This window comes from Tamandua tetradactyla, chromosome 7 (genome assembly GCF_023851605.1).
Source record: "Tamandua tetradactyla isolate mTamTet1 chromosome 7, mTamTet1.pri, whole genome shotgun sequence".
NCBI classification, from domain to species: Eukaryota; Metazoa; Chordata; class Mammalia; order Pilosa; family Myrmecophagidae; genus Tamandua; species Tamandua tetradactyla.
The window spans coordinates 119,871,859-119,891,161 of NC_135333.1; the positions used below are offsets into that span (position 1 = coordinate 119,871,859).

Below are 19,303 nucleotides of genomic sequence, written 5' to 3' on the forward strand. Positions count from 1 at the left end.
TGTGTGTTTCAATGTTAAGAGATGGAAAATATAAAACAATTGTGATTATGACATACATCCCTCTGCATATCTCACTCATGTAACTTAACCGCCGATCAATTAAATTTCTCATTAAAATTCTCTATACATGCTGCATAACATTACTAATGGGCATAATGCTTGACTATATTACTTGACAAAGAGATGGAAAAGAGTACATAGAAAGATGCTAAAGGAGAAAACACAAACTTTAAAACATGTACTAATGCAAAAATCAAAATCAAAAGCATAGAATATGAAGAACCTGTACCAGGAGGCCCAAATGATCCTGATATATTTGAAATTTCTTACTAACTAAACTAAAGGAAAGACATTAAATTGTTGAAGAAGTTTAAGATTTGGCTTTAAGATTCAGCTGCAGTTAGTCTAAGACAGCTAGCTATATGAATAATTCTAATCTTATGTGCAGATAACCTAGGAATAAAAAGTGATAAGATGTCAGAATTCCTAAAATGTTGGCTGTGAGATGGATAAAGTAATCAAATTTGTTAAGAAATATTCCATGATATTTCCAAAACACACAACTGTGGAAAATATGCTTCTGCTCTAATGATATTGCTTAAAATAAAATTTGTAAAGCCATGAATATGAAATTGTTGGCTTAGTTTGGTAGCCATTAATTGTTACAAACTGATATTAACACCTTTCTCCTCATATCAAATATCTCACAACTATGAATGCAGATTGAATAGAAGTCAGGATTCATTGATGAATAACCACACAATAACAACATTTATCCTGCTGGGACTGACTGATAACCCACAACTGAAGGTTCTGATTTTCATCTTCCTATTTCTCACCTACATATTGAGTATAACTGGGAACCTGACAATCATCTCCCTCACCTTTATGGATTCAAACCTTAAAACTGCCATGTACTTTTTCCTACAAAATTTTTCCTTCTTAGAAATTTCATTTACATCTGCTTGTATTCCCAGATACTTGTACAACTTATCAACTGGTGACAAGACCATCACATATGATGATTGTGCCATCCAAATTTTTTTTACGGACCTCTTTGGTGTTACAGAATTTTTTCTACTTGCCACCATGTCCTATGACCGATATGTAGCCATCTGCAAACCCCTACATTATGTGACCATCATGAACAACAGGGTCTGTAGGAGACTCATCCTTGGTTCCTGGCTGGCTGGCTTGTTGATTGTACTCCCGCCACTTGGCATGGGCCTAACTCTGGAATTCTGTGACTCTAATGTCATTGACCATTTTGGCTGTGATGCATACCCCCTTCTAAAGATCTCATGTTCAGATACATGGCTCATAGAGCAGGTGGTCATAATCTGTGCTGCATTGACCTTTATCATGACCCTTGTATGTGTACTTCTATCCTACATGTACATCATCAAAACCATTCTAGGATTCCCTTCTGCCCAGCAAAGGAAAAGGGCATTTTCTACCTGCTCTTCCCATATGACCGTGGTCTCCATCACCTATGGCAGCTGCATCTTCATCTACGTCAAACCTTCAGCAAAGGAGTCGATGGCTGTTAATAAGGGTGTGACAGTGTTAACCACTTCCATTGCTCCTATGCTGAACCCCTTCATTTACACCCTGAGGAACAAGCAAGTAAAACAAGCCTTCCACGATGCAATAAAAAAAACTGCATTATTTTCAAAGAAATAGTGGGATGTGTTTATGTAAAAAGTCAAATTTTCACAAAAATTGTTAGTCCTTATGAGGTGTCTTTAACCTTTTATTCCTTTCCTTCCCAACAACAAAGCTTTATCAGGATTACATTACTTAAAAAACACTTCATATTTAATTAGGCCTTAATAAAACTCTTAAGAAAACTAAATAAACAAACTCAACTACTTCACTTCAATAAATTTTGTGGGTGAACAAATGTTCATATAGTCTAATCCAGTTCCAGATTTTGAGAACCATTTGGATTCCTAGCACTTTCAACATCCCTTTATTTTTCACTTTATAAAAAATCAGGGAAAACAAAATTTCTTGGGACAGTGATTTTAATATTTAATATTAGATCTTAATCATGAAGCAATAATCTTTTTTAATGATGTTCCTCTTGGCATTGTCATGACATTGAGTTTAGCTCTTGCCACTATTTTATCTAATCTTTATTTTATAAATAGCCAAATTCAAGTTCAAGGGAGTTAATGCTAGTAAGAGGTAGTAAAATCAGAACGCAATTCCATTATCAGAATCCGTAGCCTGAGATTTTATAGCATGTGACATTTCAGTGACACACATTTTACCATTGGTAAAGTGTGTGATTACTCAATTATCCGTTATAATTAAGCAGTTACAGATTAATTCATGAAAACAGAAAACTTATGCGATTTCTAAAAGAAAAAAATTTCCAAAAATATAGTATTGCATTTAATATAAATCTTCATATGCAGAGGTAATGAAAGGATATTTGTTTTATTAGAATATACTTTGTATTTAATAGTATATTTACAAAAATATAACTTGTACTTAAATATAGAGCAAAAAAAAGAGGAGAAGTTTTGTTCAAAAAAGTAAGGTCAAAAGCATATGTACCCACTCCGCTATAAGTAAAAGTAACTATAAGTAGAAATATCTATGAAAATTGCTACACAGGTTGAACACATGAATATTAATCATAAGTATACACTTTCCCAGGGAAGGCCCAAGGAAATCATAATAACGAGATTTAAAAAGCCAGTCTTTTAGCAATTAGGGTTTTGTTGTTGTTGTTGTTGTTTTGCATGGGCAAGTATGGGGAATTGAACCAGCATCCCTGGCAAGGCAGGCGAGAACTCTGCATGCTGAGCCATGGTGGCCCACCCAGCAATTACTTTTAATAGATGAAAGAGCCATAGAAAATATTGGACTGCCCATAGCCACTGATGTCCCTTCAATCAGGCCTTAACTATATGCTCTGCCCTAATGGATCCTTGAGGATGATTTTTGAAATAGATTCCTTTCATCAATATGATCTAGGTTCTCAGATCACTGGCTCATCCTGGCTTTTGATTTTCATACACTGAGGATTTTATTTTAATTATTTTTTCCAACTTCTCCATATGACTCACTGACACCATTCTTACTCATATTCCTAAGCTGACAAACCTCTTTGTTGATATTTGTAATGGTTACTCTTCCCAAAATAATGCTCTTTAGTTCAGCAAGATTAATTGTCTGGAAGTTAAATAATTAATAGACATGTTTATATTGATCACTGTGATCTGAAACCTTCCTGAATGAATGATGAGAACAAGATGCCAAACTATTTAACACACTATGAACAAAAGGAGTCAACCACCCTTAAAAAGAATATAATAAAGCCCCCTTAAGGAAAATCTTGATGTGAGGTGTCTGATAGGCCCTATCCCTCCACTGGCAACCCATTAAATCTTTCTGTGAAGACACAGATCAAATCCTGTCTAGAGTTCTAAAAAAATCATGTTTTTTTGAAACAATTACCATAATTTATTTATTAGAATTTCGAAGAAACACAGTTTTTAGTATTTCTAAGAAATACATGGGATGATGGAGGAGTGATTCTGAGTCCCTCCACTGATACCTTAAAAGTCATCAAACAAAATGATTAGAGTTAATATATTAATTGTTCCAATCTCTGTAAGTTATTTAGACCAATTCAACTAGGACTGAGCTATTATAAACTCTACCCATTAATACCTATAGCACAGTGTATCTCTGCATAATTATATCTCTCTGGGACAATCCACTCACATGTAGTGGGCTCAGTAATGACCCCCTAAAATTGTTTTAATCCCTTGAGACTACTTTCTATGAATATGTTACATTAAATGGCAAAAATGGACTTGGCAGATGTAATAAAGTTATGGATCTTAAAATGAAAAGATTATCCTGGATTATCCAGGTGCACCCAATGTAATAAAAAGGATTCTCAAAAAGAAAAGGATTCTTAATGAAGGAGGAAAGAGGATCAAGTGAGCAGTAGAAGTGTGATAATGGAAGCAAGGAACCACAAGACAAGAAATACAAATGGTCTCTAGAAATTGAAAATGGCAAGGGCAGAGATTCTTACGAGTCCAGAAAGAATGCAGTCTTTCCAACCTCTTGATTTCAGACATTGAACTTCTAGAACTTTCTGACTTCTACAATTTAAGAGAATAAAGTTGCACTGTTTCAACTAAGTTTGTGGTAAATTTTGACTGCAGTAATAGGAAAGGAAAGTAATACGTCTGGAGAAAGAAACATTTCCTCCAAAACAGAGGTGCAAACACATGCAGATTGAATTCTGTGAGTGAAGAAAGATGATATTGAAATGCAAGCAGAATAAAGGAGGAAAAATTCCCAGAAAGGGATTAGCATGTGGAATCCTTTATCTAGGGCAGTCAGAGAGAGCTTCTCAGAGGGAATAACATCCCCCTGGCCCAGGATGATGAAAAGATCATTCTATATTCCTCCAACATGGATGTTCTAATGTAACTAACCAATGAATGAATCTCACCTCTCTAGCTTCCACACAGTTACCAAATGATTTTTTTTAGAATCTATGCAGTCATACTCCTGAAAAATTCTTTAAAGAACTGGAAAGGAGCAAAATTATATGAGATAAAAAAAAATTGTCATTGTCCTAATAGAAGTCTGGCCACAAACACAAAAGACCTAAAAAGGCAGAGGTATTTTGTTGCTAAAGAATTCCCAGCAGACCTATTGATATTTTAACAAGTCATGCTAAATTTTAAATCAAGTTTTAAAGACAATAAAGGCAATAAATAATTCACACATTAACTATGGAAGCCTAGGTGAATTTGAGGCATTTCTTTAAATAGTCAAGATTAATTCCTGGAATAAATTTCACTTCAAACTCTAGTTAACCATCCTGTTCATGGAAATCATTGACAGTCACTGCAAATATTTAACTTGGTTGTTCAAAATATTATTTACAGGGCATTGGATGAATCACATTAGAATGTCTTCAACATTGCAATTACCTATTCCATATCTTTCCAATATTCCTCAATCACTATCAATCTAAAAATCCTGAAAATTGGCATTACATTCACCAAATTATTGACCTCAATATCCATTATACCCCAAATATATCAATCGTAAAACCCCTGAGAAAGCTAATATTTAACTGATAAGTAAAGAAATGTAATATATTTTAGTACTCCTGAAATACGACCCTGATATCATCCACAATAACATTATCATGGCTGAAGCAACAGATTTTATAGGCTACATGTCCATTTTATGCATGCAAAAAGAAATTGTGGCAAAGCACCTGTGCTAAACTTTGATCTTTAATTTTGAAAACTCCTAGCTCATCATAAAAAAAAATAAAGAAAAATTCTTGAGGTTCAAGGTCATAGGATTTCTGATCAGAGTGGAGAGAGATTTCTGGGCACCCTGATTATTTAATTCAGAAAATCTGCCCCCTAGGAGTAAGGTTACTATAGCCCTGCAATATGATAAATATTTTAAGCATACCTATAAAAGTTCAACAATGGCCTCAAAAATATCATACAGATGCACAAATAAGTTACATAGTAACCTGAAAAAAACTATCTTTAAAGAAATTATAAATTGACTATTTTCAGCATATCATCAAATATGACTTAATATGCAAAGAAGCAAGATAATGTGGCATTTAGCCAGCAGAAAGCAGTTCATAGGAAACATTCATGATGTGACTCAGATTTGGAGTCAATAGACAAGTGCACTAAAGCATTGCTACAAATATATTTAATAAGAAACATAGGTTATAACACTGTCATAATATGGGAACATTAAAAAATAACAGCAAAAAATAGAAAGCATCCACAAAAAAATTGAAATTTCTAGCTCAAAATATGTAATATGTAAAATAAATAATTCAGAGAAAATTAAAGATGGCAGAAGAACCAGTGTACCTCAGAAATAGATGCCTTAGTGCATTACCTTATTAAACTAATCACAAGTAAAGAAATTGAATCAGTCTTAAAGAAGCTCACAAGAGAAGAAAAATCCAGGACGAGATGGTTTCACATGCAAATTCTAACAAGCATAAAAGAAAGAATTAATACCAATCCTGCTCAAACTTTTCAAAAAAATTGAAGAGAGGGAAAGCTACTGAACTCATTCTATGAAGCCCATATCACCTTAATACCAAAGGCAGCCAGACAAACATACTACAAGAAAAGAAAATTACAGCCCAATCTCTCTAATGAATATACATGCAAAAATCCTTAACAAATATTGGCAAATCAAATCCAGCACCACATTAAAAGAATTATATACCATGACCAAGTGGGATTTGTTCCAGGTATGCAAGGCTGGTACACCATTAGAAAATCGATTAATGCAATACACTATATCAAAAACACATGATCATTTCAAGTGATGCAGAAAAGGCATTTGACAAAATTCAACATCCCTTCTCAATGAAAACACTTCAAAGGATAGGAATAGAAGGGAACTTCCTCAACATGATAAAGGGAACATATGAGGAACCCATAGCTAAAATCATCCTCAATGGGGAAATATTGAAAGCATTCCCTCTAAGATCAGGAACAAGACAAGGATGTCCACTATCATCACTGTTATTCAACCTGTGCTGGAAGTTCTAGCCAGAGCAATTAGACAAGAAAAAGAAATAAAAGGCATCCAAATTGGAAAGTAAGAAGTAAAACTCTCACTATTTGCAGATTTTATGATACTGTATGTTGAAAATCCTGAAAAGATTACAGCAAAGCTACTAGAGCTAATAGATCAGTACAGCAAAGTGGCAGGGTACAAGATCAACACCCAAAAATCAGTAGTGTTTCTATACACTAGTAATGAGCAATCTGAGAAAGAAATCAAGAAAAAAAATCCATTTACAATAGCAAACAAAAGAATCAAATATTTAGGAATGAATTTAACTAAGAATACAGAAAACCTATACACAGAAAACTGTAAGAAATTGCTAAAAGAAATCATAGAGGACCTAAATAAATGGAAGGGCATACCATTTCATGGATTGGAAGACTAAATACAGTTAAGATGCCAATTCTACCCAAATTGATATATAGATTCAATGCAATACCAATTAAAATCCCAAGAACTTATTTTGCAGAAAAAGAAAAGCCAATCGCCAAATTTATTTGGAAGAGAATGATGCCCAAATAGCTAAAATATCTTGGGAAAGAAAAATAAAGTGGAAGGTCTTACTCTACCTGACTTTATGAAGCTACAGTGATCAAAACAGCTTGGTACTGGCATAAAGATATACATACTGACCAATGGAATCAAATAGAGTGTCCAGATGTAGACCTGCTCATCTATGTATAATTGATCTTTGATAAAGTCATTAAGCCAACCCACCTGGGGTAGAGCAGCCTTTTCAATAGATGGTGCTTGCAGAACTGGATATCCATATGCAAAAGAGTGAAAGAAGATCCATATCTCACACCCTATAAAAAAATTAACTCAAAATGGATCAAAGATCCAAACATTTGAGCTAAACTCATAACACTTTTAGAAGGAAAAATAAGGAAATATCTTATAAGACTTGTAATAAGAGGGGGTTTCCTAGACCTTACACCCAAAGCACAAGCATGGAAGAAAGAAATAGATAAATGAGAACTCCTCAAAATTAAACACTTTTATGCATCAAAGAACTTTGTCAAGAAAGAAAAAAGGCAGCTTACACAATGGGAGACAATATGTGGAAACCTTATATCAGATAAGGGTTTAGTATCCAGGATATATAGAGAAATTCTTCAACTCAACAGCAAAAAGACAAACAATCCAATTAAAAATGGGCAAAAGACATGAACAGACACTCTTCATAAGTGGAAATACAAATGGCTAAAAGGCACATGAAAAGATGCTCAACTTCACTGGCTATTAGGGAAATGCAAATCAAAACCACAATGAGAGATCATCTGATGCACACTAGAATGGCCATTATCAAAAGAATAGAAAACAACAGGTATTAGAGAGCACATGGAGAAAGAGGAACACTTATCCACTGGTGGTGGAAATGTAAAATGGTGCAACCAGTCTGGAAGGCAGTTTGGCAGCTCCTTAGGAAGCTAAGTATAGAATTACCATATGGTCCAGCAATCCCATTACAAGAATTATATTCAGAGGGTATGAGGGCAAGGACACATAAGGACATTTGACAACCAATGTTTATAGTAGCATTATTTACAATTGCCAAGAGATGGAAACAGCCCAAATGTTCGTCAATGGGTGAGTGGCTAAACAAGCTGTGGTACATACACACAATGAAATATTAAGCAGCCCTAAGACAGATAAAAGTCATGAAGCATGTAACAATGTGGATGGACCTTGAGGATGTTATGCTGAGTGAAATTAGCCAGAAACAAAAGGACAAATACTGTATGGTCTCACTAATGTGTACTAACATTAATGCATGAACTTGGAGAATAGAAGTTAAGAGCACAGATTATTAGGAGATAGAAATAGAGTAGAGATTGGGTAATTGGTACAGAAAAGGTATACAGATTATACAACAGCACTGACTGTAAAAATTCAGAAATGGATAGCACAAAATTACCTAATTGAAGCACAATAATATGTACTGAATGAAGCTGAATGTGAGTATGATATAGGAAGAAGGGCTGGGGGCACATATGAAACCAGAATGAAAGACAGAGAATAAAGGCTGAGATGGTATATTTCAGGAATGCCTAGAATGTACAATGAAGATGATTAAATGTTCCAATAAAAGAAAAAACAATTTTGCATGAGGGAGAACAAATGAATGTCAACATTAGAGGGTGTTGAAAATAGATGGCATATGGGAAAAAGTACAATCAATGTAAGCTAGGGTCTATAGTCAACAGTAACCTTGTAATGTACTTCCACTAAACGTAACAAAGACATTATGCCAAAACCAAATGTCAACAGGCAGCAGGCATGTGAAAGGGGTATGGATCCTTTGTGAAGACAATGAAATGTTTTCAGATAGATTGTTGTGGAGAATAAATGTCTATACACTTAGGTTGGACTGTATGATGTGCGAATAAAACTGTTTAAAAATGAACAGAGAGAAATGAATGCCAGAAAAAATACTGAGAAAGAGATATGCCTATTCACTGTCAATAGGGAAAATCAGAGGGCAGCCCCTTGGAGAACAAGGTGTTGTTTCCACCTTGGAGGCTAGGGGTGAGGTTGCCATATCATCCTGAAACCCTGTTACTCAGTATATGCCTGGAGGAACTGAGTGTGTGGACATGAATGGACATTTGTACACTGGTGTTTACAGTGTCAATTTTCACTGATTCACTATGGATTGTGGTGACCTAAGGGTACAAATGACTGAGGAATGCAACCAGGGACTATGGTGTATACATACAATGGACTACTGATCAGCCACAAAAAGGAACAGAGTTGTGAGGTATGCAACTAGGTGACTGAACCTTAAGGACTGTATGTTAAATGAAATGTCAGAAGCAAAAAGACAAATTTTGCATTATCTCATTCATATGGACTAATTATAATATAAAAACTCTGAACTAAAGTCAAGAGCATGGGTTATTAGGTTGGGGCCTATTGTAAAGGGTCCTAGATTGTAAACTCTTACAGCAGTCACATATATTCATGAGTTGTAACTGTTATTTCTAAATTCTGAGATAATGAGCTGTTTATAACCTGGTTGAGTCCAGAAACTTTGGGTATTTATGTGACACCTGAAACTCAGAATTAGAGCTTTAAAGCTATGAAAGTCAGCAATACTCCATACAGAAACTGTTGAAAAAGGGATCAGACTTAAAGTAAAGATATGAATGAAGCTGATCTGAACAGGGCTTAGATAAATCAGAATACAGGTAAAGGGTGATATCGTCCATAGTTTAAAACTTTGAATTCTGTGTGAGGCTGAAGGGAGAGATGTTTATTTGGTGCAGAATTTATATTTTGGGTAGTGTATTTCCTAAATTAATTTGTATGACCAATTTAGATGAACATCATAAGCACATGGAATCTTGAATAGGGTGTGAGACTTTGTTGGTTTGTCCAGGTTAGTATGATGCCCTGATATGCCAGAGTAATTTGAGCAGCAAATGAAGAAGTATTTACAAGGTCCTCTCGGGGCACTGGGGAGGAAGGAGGAAATATTCAACTTCCACATTTGGAGAATTTCTAATGTTCTCACAAACTTGGAAACAATCAAATCAATAGGCCAAGCCCTCAATCTTGGGGTTTACCCCTATGAAACTTATTCCTGTAAAGGATAGGTGAAGCCTACTTAATATTAGGCCTTAGAGTCACCCCCAGGAATTCCTTTTATTGCTCTGATGTGGCCTCTCTCTCTCTGAGATGACATGGCAAGTGAACTCACTGCTCTCCCCCACTACAGGGGACATGACTCCCAAGGGTGTAAATCTCCTAAGCAAAGTGGGACAGAAATCCTGAGATGAGCCAGGACCTGGCATCAAGATACTGAGAAAGCATTCTTAACCAAAAAGAGGAAGAGAGAAATGTGAAAAACTGAAGTGTCCCTGGCTGAGAGATTTCAAACAGAGTCAAGAAGTTATCCTGGAGGTTATTCTTATGCATTATATAGACCAGCCCCTTTTTAGTTTATGGTGTATTGGACTGGCTAGAGGGAAGTACCTGAAACTGTAGAGCTATGTTCCAGTAGCTCTTGAAAATGATTGTGTAATGATATAGCTTTTACAATGTGACTGTGTTCTTGTGAAAACCTTGTGTCTGATGCTCCTTTTGTGTAGGGTATGCACAGATCAGTAAAAAATATGGATGAAAAATAAACAAATAATAGGACTGACAAAGGTTAAAACAAATTGGATAGATGGAAATACTAGCAGTCAATGAGAGGGAGGGGTAATGGTTTGTATGAGTTTCATATGGTTTGTATGAATTTTTTCTTTTTTCTTTTTTGTTTCTCTTTTTGGAGAGATGCATATGTTCTAAAAATAGTCACGGTGATGAATATACAACTATGTGACTATATTGTGAGCCATTGATTGTATACCGTGTATGGAATATCTGTATCTTAAGAATGTTTGTATGTCTGAATGTTGATTTATCAATAAAAATATGTTTAAAAAATGCACTAGAAGAGCAAAAAAAAGAATATGAAAGAATACAAGGAAAAATAACATCTGCAACCCCTTGCATTATGTGACCATCATGAACAAAAGAGTCTGCAGGAGTCTCATCGTCTGTTGTTGGGCTGATGCTTTGTGTATAATAATTCCACTACTTAATCTGTTTATAAAACTGGAATTTTGTGACTCTAACATCATTGATCATTTTAGCTATGATGCATTTCCACTAGTGAAAATCACATGCTCAGACACATGGTTCATAGAACAGACAACTCTAATTTGTTCTGTACTGACCCTGAACTGCTTAGATCAGGTCAATTTTTAGATTCCCCTCTCCCCAGCAAAGGAAGAAGGCTTTTTTGACCTGTTCTTCCCACATGATTGTGGTTTCCATCACCTATGCATGTGCATTTTCATCTACCTGAATCCTACAGCAAAAGAAGAGGTAACCATTAATAAAGTAGTTTCACTGTTCATTTCTTCTTGCTCACTTAACTTTGAACCCATTTATTTACATCTTGAGAAACAATCAAGTTTTGATAGCCTTCATGGTCTCAATCAAAAGGATAACATTGTTCTCAGTTAAGTAGTATAAATTGCATATAAAGAAGTATTTCAAGGTAAAGATAAATGGTCATCCGCATTTTCTCCTTGATGTTTAATAATTTTGTTTTAAAAATATCCTTATTTCAGTTACATTTGTTTTCTCAACATGTCTTTAAAATAACTTTGATAATGACTGCTCAGACAATTTCTGCACAGTCATTTTTCAAACCAAAGCATCATGATATTTTAATGTTATTGAGAGAATATGTAAAAAAATTTTTCTCAAAAATCAACTTGGATAGAAATCAACTTCATAATGATATAAGATCTAATAGAAGATGTTTCTTTAATTTGACATAGGCATGGTAAAATCCTTTGTACCTCTCATCAAATATACATTAAAATGTATGTGAAAGTCTAGAAAGGATGAATAATGCCATAGTGTAAAAATATAGGGGGTTAGGGAGAGAATAGCAGCACTACAATATTGAAAATTGATGATTTTGGTAACCTCAGAATAATCCTGCTACAATCACATAGAAATACATGATAAATTGCAAAAATCATTCATTTGAATATATGAGTGAAAGAATTCAAAGGTGTAAGGAGTAGCCAGAGATAAAGATGGAACCTAAAGTAGAACAATGAACTAAAAAATGACTTGTGGATGCTGAGGAAAGAATACACTGGAGAATGGAAGCAGAAGTTGCATTATGGGATCCCAGGGACTTAGGTACTAAGTGACAGGAACAATATCATGACAGCATTTTGAGTGGCACAGAAGAATATCTGATTTCTTTCTCTTTATAAGATCTCCAAGAATTCTTTTAAGGCTCTCCTGACTCAGGTTAGTCATAGTTAAAAAATATATTACAAGGTCCTATTCACAAATGAGTTTACACATTAACTGGTGATACATTTCAGAGTCCTCCTTACAAATGATTTCACACCCACAGGGAGGCAGACTAAGATTAAGAAATGTACCCACCTGAGAGGGTACATAATTCAATAGACAACAACCAGTTATATACAAAGCCCAAACAGCATATGTCCAGTTAAGGTTTTTTAGATGTATATATATATACATATACATATACATATATATGTATATATGTATATGACATATATATATGTATATATGTATATGATATATATATATATATATATATATATATATATATATATACACATACACAGAGAGAGGAAACAGTAACAGAGAGAGAGGGATAAAGAGTGGGAATAGATTAGATAGATAGATAGATAGATAGATAGATAGATAGATAGATAGACAGACAGATAGATAAATGAGAGAGAGAGTGTTCATAATAAGGAATCGGCCCATGTGATTGTGGGGCCTGGCAAGTCCAGGGCAAGCAACAGGCTGAAAATTCAACTGAGAATGCTTGTGAATTCTTGGTCTGAATACTGTTGCCTGGAAATGCAGAAAAGAATATAAGATTGCTAATTAAGAATTTTGATTTAGTAGCTTAATTTCTCAACAAATATTATATGAAGGATACTATTATTATTTCCATATTACAAATAGCATAATGAAATCACAGTGAAAACAAGCAGAGTTTGGGGGATGAGATTAGCACATTAAAGCTTATTTTTTGTACTTAGTGACATTGATGCCAAGATGTTGAAGTGTGTTTCAATATTATTTAACAGTTGGAAGATATAAGAAACTTGCAATTATGTCATAAAACCCTGTGAATATTTCATTCAATGTACCTCTACATTCTAGGTAATGAGTATAACTTTAGACAGAATTATATGAAGAAAAGATGGTAAAGAATGAGTATAAAGTTGAAAAAGGAAAAATGCAAATTTTAAAACTTGTAATAATGTCAAAATCAAAATCAGTAACAAAGGATATCAAAAACCTGTACAGTGAGGTCCAAACTATGCAGGTAGATGTACTTAAATTCTATCCAAATCAATCTCTACTTTCAGTGCAATTACAATCAAAATCCAACCATAATTTATCTATAAAATGATGAGCTAATTATAACTTAAATGGAAATGCAATAGACCTAGAATAGCCAAATCATATCTGAAAAAGAACAAAGTTGTAGGACCTACACTGATTTTAACATAACTATAGAGCTACTGTAATTAAGAGAGTGTGAGATTTGCCTTAAGATAAACACAAGATCAGTGGAAAAGAATTGCTTTTCCTGAAGTAATTCCTTATATTTATGGTCAACTGAGTTTTAAGAGAGATGCAAAAATAATTCTTTGGAGAAGGATAATCTTTTCAGCAAATGTTATAGAAGAATTGGATATCCATATAACATAACATGAACTTCTATCCATATTGTGCATTCTTCACAAAAATTAACACAAAATGAATATTGATATTGGGTTAGACCACAATTTCTTTGGAAAAACACATCAAGCATGTTCCATTAACAGCTGATGAAAACCAATTCATCAAAATTGGGAAATTTTCTGTTAAAAAGACACTGTTTAAGAGAACGAGAATATATACCACAAAATGGGAAAATATTTGTGGCTCATATCTGACAAAAGACTTGTATCAAGACTATATAAAGAACTATCAAAACTCACTATAAGAAAAAGCAAAGCAAAATTATAAAATAGGCAATAATTTAAACAGACACTTCACCAAGGAAGATATATGGCAAGTATACCAAAAGACCTCAACCTAATTAGCTATTAAATATATACAAATCAAAATCTCTAGATGATACTACCACATACCTACTTAGGCCCTAAGAATATAAAAAGAGATTATTCCAATGATGTGGACAAATTATGCAATTCTACTGTTATTCTACTGTTAGTGGGAATATAAAATCATGTAAGTACTGTGGAAAACATTCTGGCACGTTTTACCCATAAAAACATATATCTTCCAAGACCCAGTCATTCCACTCCTAATACTTATCCAACAGAGGTGAAAGTACATGCCATTTCAGAGACTTTGGCATGAACATTCAAAGCAATTTTATTTATAATTGCTTACAAAATTGAAATGACAAATATCACACATCGGAATTTTTCTAAGAAACGAAAAGGAATGAACTGCCAACACACACAATAACATCGATGAATCTCAAAAAAAGTATTCTGAAATAAGTCAGATGAAAATTTGTACATTTATATAAATTTCTAAGGAAAGCAAACTAATTTATACTGACTGAAAATTGATTCGTGCTTAGCTGTGAATGACAAAATTGGGTGATGGCAGAGAGGAGAGATTGAAAAAATCACAAGAAAACTGCTGGGAATGAGTGGTGTATTCATTATATTGATTGTGGTGGTATCTCTAGGGAGTTATACATATGTTAAAAATTATCAATATGTGGACTTTAGATACATAAGTTTACTGTAAATCAATTATTCCTCAATAACATTAAAAATGAAAAACAAAAACAAAATAGATCTGAATGTATAAAACCATAAACCACAAGCCACAAATAAATACAGACACTTTTAAAGACTATTATTTAAAACACATGTTAAATACATATAAGAACAAATTATAAATTATGCACGGAATTAAAACTAAAAATGTACTGTATTGACAACTACAGGGGCAAATTTTGAAATAAACTAATCTTAGCTATAATGTAATTAAAATCTATACTTTCCATCTAAACTTCTAGTAATTATTCTCACACATCTAGAAAGATATTGCTATGAAGATGCTTTTGATAGAATGTCTTTTTTTTTTTTTTTTGCATGGACAGGCACCAGGAATCAAACCCAGGTCTCCAGCACAGCAGGTGAGAACTCTACCTGCTGAGCCACTGTGGCCTGCCTGCTTTTGATAGAATGTTTAACAAATATGTATGATAAAGAACATTATATATCGTATTCATTGGTAAAATAAATACCGACATCTTCATACAGCTGGCTTAATTAATAATTTTAAACTGGAAAGAAGAAAAATTTATATTATGTGATAAATTAAGATGTGTTTACAGATGTAAAACCATACTTTCCATTCAACTATAACATATGGTTGCAAATTTTTATTCATTTGTGAATACTACCTATAATATATTGGGCGTATTTAGAGAAGAAATATATGGAAAGCTAAAGAGTTCAATATAAGCGGTGGCCTCCAATAGACACGTAAACTTTTTCTTCTGCTTAACTGAGTAAAAATTCCTAATGATAAAAATTCATATGATATATTAGAGGACTCTATTCATATAATAAAGGATTTTGATTTGAGAAATGCCTTAGTAGATGTAAAAGTTTTAAAAATATGAGCTATTTACTTTGATATTGTCCTCCTGACCTGTATCTAATGTGATGTATTATCCCCTGTCTCCTGAGACATGGTGCCCTCTAAAATCTGTTACTTGTTATTTTTGCCAAATTTTGTTACTCAGAAAATTCATAAATGATTTCTGAATGTATGTCACCAAGGACCATTTTATTCACTTAGTAGCATATTCTGCAATGTCATGCTCTAAACTGTAAAGCACTTCCTTCTGTCCTGGTTATTTGGAATTTTATCTCTTCTACCAGTGAATAGTTTCTGAAATTCAGTGAAGCCTTTAGTGAATTTTATTTACTTTTCAGTGATGGAAACCACAAATATATTGTCGGCCGATGGCACCGCCAGGCCTATGATCAGGTAGTCTGTCAGATTTATATAGAATTGCAATTTCAGGGAGCTCTATGCCATATTTAAACACTCAAAAGAAACTGGTTTACTATTAGAAGAGTAAGAATGAAGTTTCTCTCTTTGATTGTAATTCCCTTAACAGGATTTGGTCATATTTTGCTCCTAAGGAGAAAATAGATTTCATTAATAATTTGTATATTTCCTAATGCATCCAACAGATATTTAGGAAATGTCAATTTTTAGAGTTTCTCTTTTGTAGATAACTCTCAGTATCTGAGAGGTTTTTAAGCAAAGGGACATAAATAAATGCACAACTGACTTAGTATAAGAAACATCAATGGCAACTCTGGCTGTGTATACAGCCTCAGATTAAAATTACCAAAGCATTTTCTAAGTATAAAGATCTATTTGCATTCCCTTTATGCACATATCCCCATAACGGGTTATGTATTGAATGAAGTGGCAGCATCTCCTCCATGAACTCTCTGTTCAACTTACCATTTGATTGAAAGTGAGACTACACAGATAGCTGTTTTGCTTTACAGTTTTAATATTTATTGTGTAATAAGTTGTAATGACTTGGGGAAAAGAGATATATTTTGAAGATTGAATAATGCTCCAATTTCTGAGTGACATGTGCATTAAGAGATATTAGGAGAAAGATGGAAGGAAGGTAGGAGGCAGCAAAAATTTTAAAAATTAAAAAAAAAACCTCTCCTACATTTGGGCTTGATATAAATAGACGATAGTTGTTGAATGAGAGACTGAAGTCTCTAAGAGTGTTCTAACTTGCAGATAAACCACGTGCCGCAGTTAGTACTTCTTCCCTATTCTGGTAACTCAGTGAAATGCAAAAATAATCACAGCCAAGTCAGCCCCATTCAGTAAGAAGTCCTGGAACAGACAGTTATAATCTGTGCTGTGCTATCCCTGAATATGACTCTTCCTTGTGTAGTTCTTTCTTATGCTTACATCATCAAGAGAAATTTTAGGTTCCCTCTATCCAGCAAAGGAAGAAGCTCTTTAAGACCTGTTCTTACATGATTGTGGTTTCCATCACCTATGGCACATGCATTTTCATCTGTATGAATCCTACAGCAAAGGAAGAAGTGACCATAATAAAGTGGTTCAGTGCTCATTTCTTCTATTTCACCTATGTTGAATGCCTTTATTTATGCTCTGAGAAACAATCAAAATAAGAAAGCCTTCAAGGATTCAAAAAGAAAAGCAGCACTCTCAACTAAATAAAGCAAATCATTTCAAATGAAAAGATTTATTTTGTATCGTTTTTGTTCTGGACATTTTCACTTGTTTATAAACTTGTTTGTGTTTTAATGATCAATACTGGAATACCTTTAATTTCCTCAACACTTGTTTAAATGAGCTTCCTTTGAACAGTTCTCAAGCCAACCTGGCATGCTCATTTTTCATACAAATAACTAATAATGTTTTGTATCTCAGTGAGAAAACATTTAAATAAATTGTTAAAAAAATAACTTTTGGAATGAAATTAACTTCATAATATTATATTTTAAGATATAATAATATTCATTGCTGTAATCAAGAAATTATAGGGTGATGGTGCAACAGTGGCTCAGTGGCAGAATTCTCACCTGCCATACCAGAGACTCGGTTTCTATTCCTGGAGGCTGCCCTGCCAAAATAAATAAATTATAGGGTAAAATCCCTTGTAGCACTACTCATATATGTATACAAAGTTATTTAAATACCTGCAGTATAAGTAATTTTATGTAAAATCTCTATAAAGGATAAATTATGGCTCATTAAAAACATAAACAGCATTTTAGAAAGAGAATAACATCACTTATAATATTCAGGAAATGGAAGATTAATGTAACCTAAAATACTACTAATACAAACACATAAAAATATTGGATACATTTTAATAAATATTCCTTTGAACCTGAAAATATTGCAAAATTGTAAATAAATAAACAGAAGTAAAGATGCAACTTAAAGCAGAGCAAAAAACTATAAAATTACTTGTGGATGCTCAGGAGAGCATACCCTGGGGGATGGGGGCAGGGGGTTGCATTATGGATCCCAAGGATTTAAACGCAGAGTCTCAGGGTCAATGTGGTGGCAGCATTTGGAATGACACAGTGGAAAAAAGTCAGAACTGTCCAATCATTGAACATTCAATGAAAGTTTGAATTAGAAAATCATGTGCATTTACAGAGATGCATTTATTTCTGGAAAATGCTGTCTGCCATTTACTAGGTGCCTTTGATACCCTGGCCTACATTTAACACAAATTAAGTTTTCACAGTCCTGTTCTCTCATAATAATCTAAATAATTATACATAAAGAATTTGGAAACCAACACCAATATAATTTCTTGAAAATTAATTTATTCACATCTAATTAAATAATTACTGGCCTAAAAATAATATAATAGAATCATTTCATTTTAAATTATTTGGAGCATTGAAAAAACTGTATTTCAAAAGAAATTCTGTTGGGCGGTGTGATGGTGGCTCAGTGGCAGAATTCTCGCCTGCCATGCCGGAGACCCAGGTTTGATTCCTGGAGCCTACCTGTGACAAGAAAAAAAAGAAATTCTTTTATCTTAAATGTAACCACTCTTTATCAAATTGTCAACTACACCAAAATGTAGACCTTATGCTTATCTTAGTGAATGTGAAAAATTAAAAATTAATTACAGTAAATTCAAAACATAACTTATTAATTGTAGAAAATTAAATAATTTAGTGAAATCATAATCCAGGTTTTGGAATAACATTACAAATAACATTACAAATCCACACCCAAATGAATGTTAATGAGTAAAAAGGAAAGAAATATTCAATAATTCACTGTAAGATCTTGGAAAATCAGTAAGAATAACACATTAGAAATAGCAAGTGAAACAATTCCATCTTTGTGAATACGAATTTTAGTTGTATTCACACCTTACTTTTCTGAGGTTGCTATATAGCATGCAATGTATGACATTGAGCATTGTTTATAATTTCTAAACAATTTCTTTTAGTCAGTGAAGTTTACAAATGATGGTATCATAAAACTGATACCTCCTGTCCCTGAGGATATTCTTACACATCTTCAAAACTCAAGAAATTCTAGT

The 19,303-nt window shown here is 33.6% G+C and overlaps 1 protein-coding gene across 1 annotated transcript; it reads left to right on the plus strand.

Annotated features, from left to right (window-relative positions):
* Window positions 1-747: 747 nt before the first annotated feature.
* LOC143690068 (olfactory receptor 6C2-like) lies at window positions 748-1,683 on the plus strand. The gene has a single exon (XM_077168065.1). It carries the CDS (start codon window positions 748-750, stop codon window positions 1,681-1,683), a length of 936 nt encoding a protein of 311 aa, XP_077024180.1.
* Window positions 1,684-19,303: the final 17,620 nt, after the last annotated feature.

Bases quoted from the DNA above. Each gene is read 5' to 3' on its own strand.
- LOC143690068 (XM_077168065.1), top strand. From the start codon at position 748: ATGAATAACCACACAATAACAACATTTATCCTGCTGGGACTGACTGAT.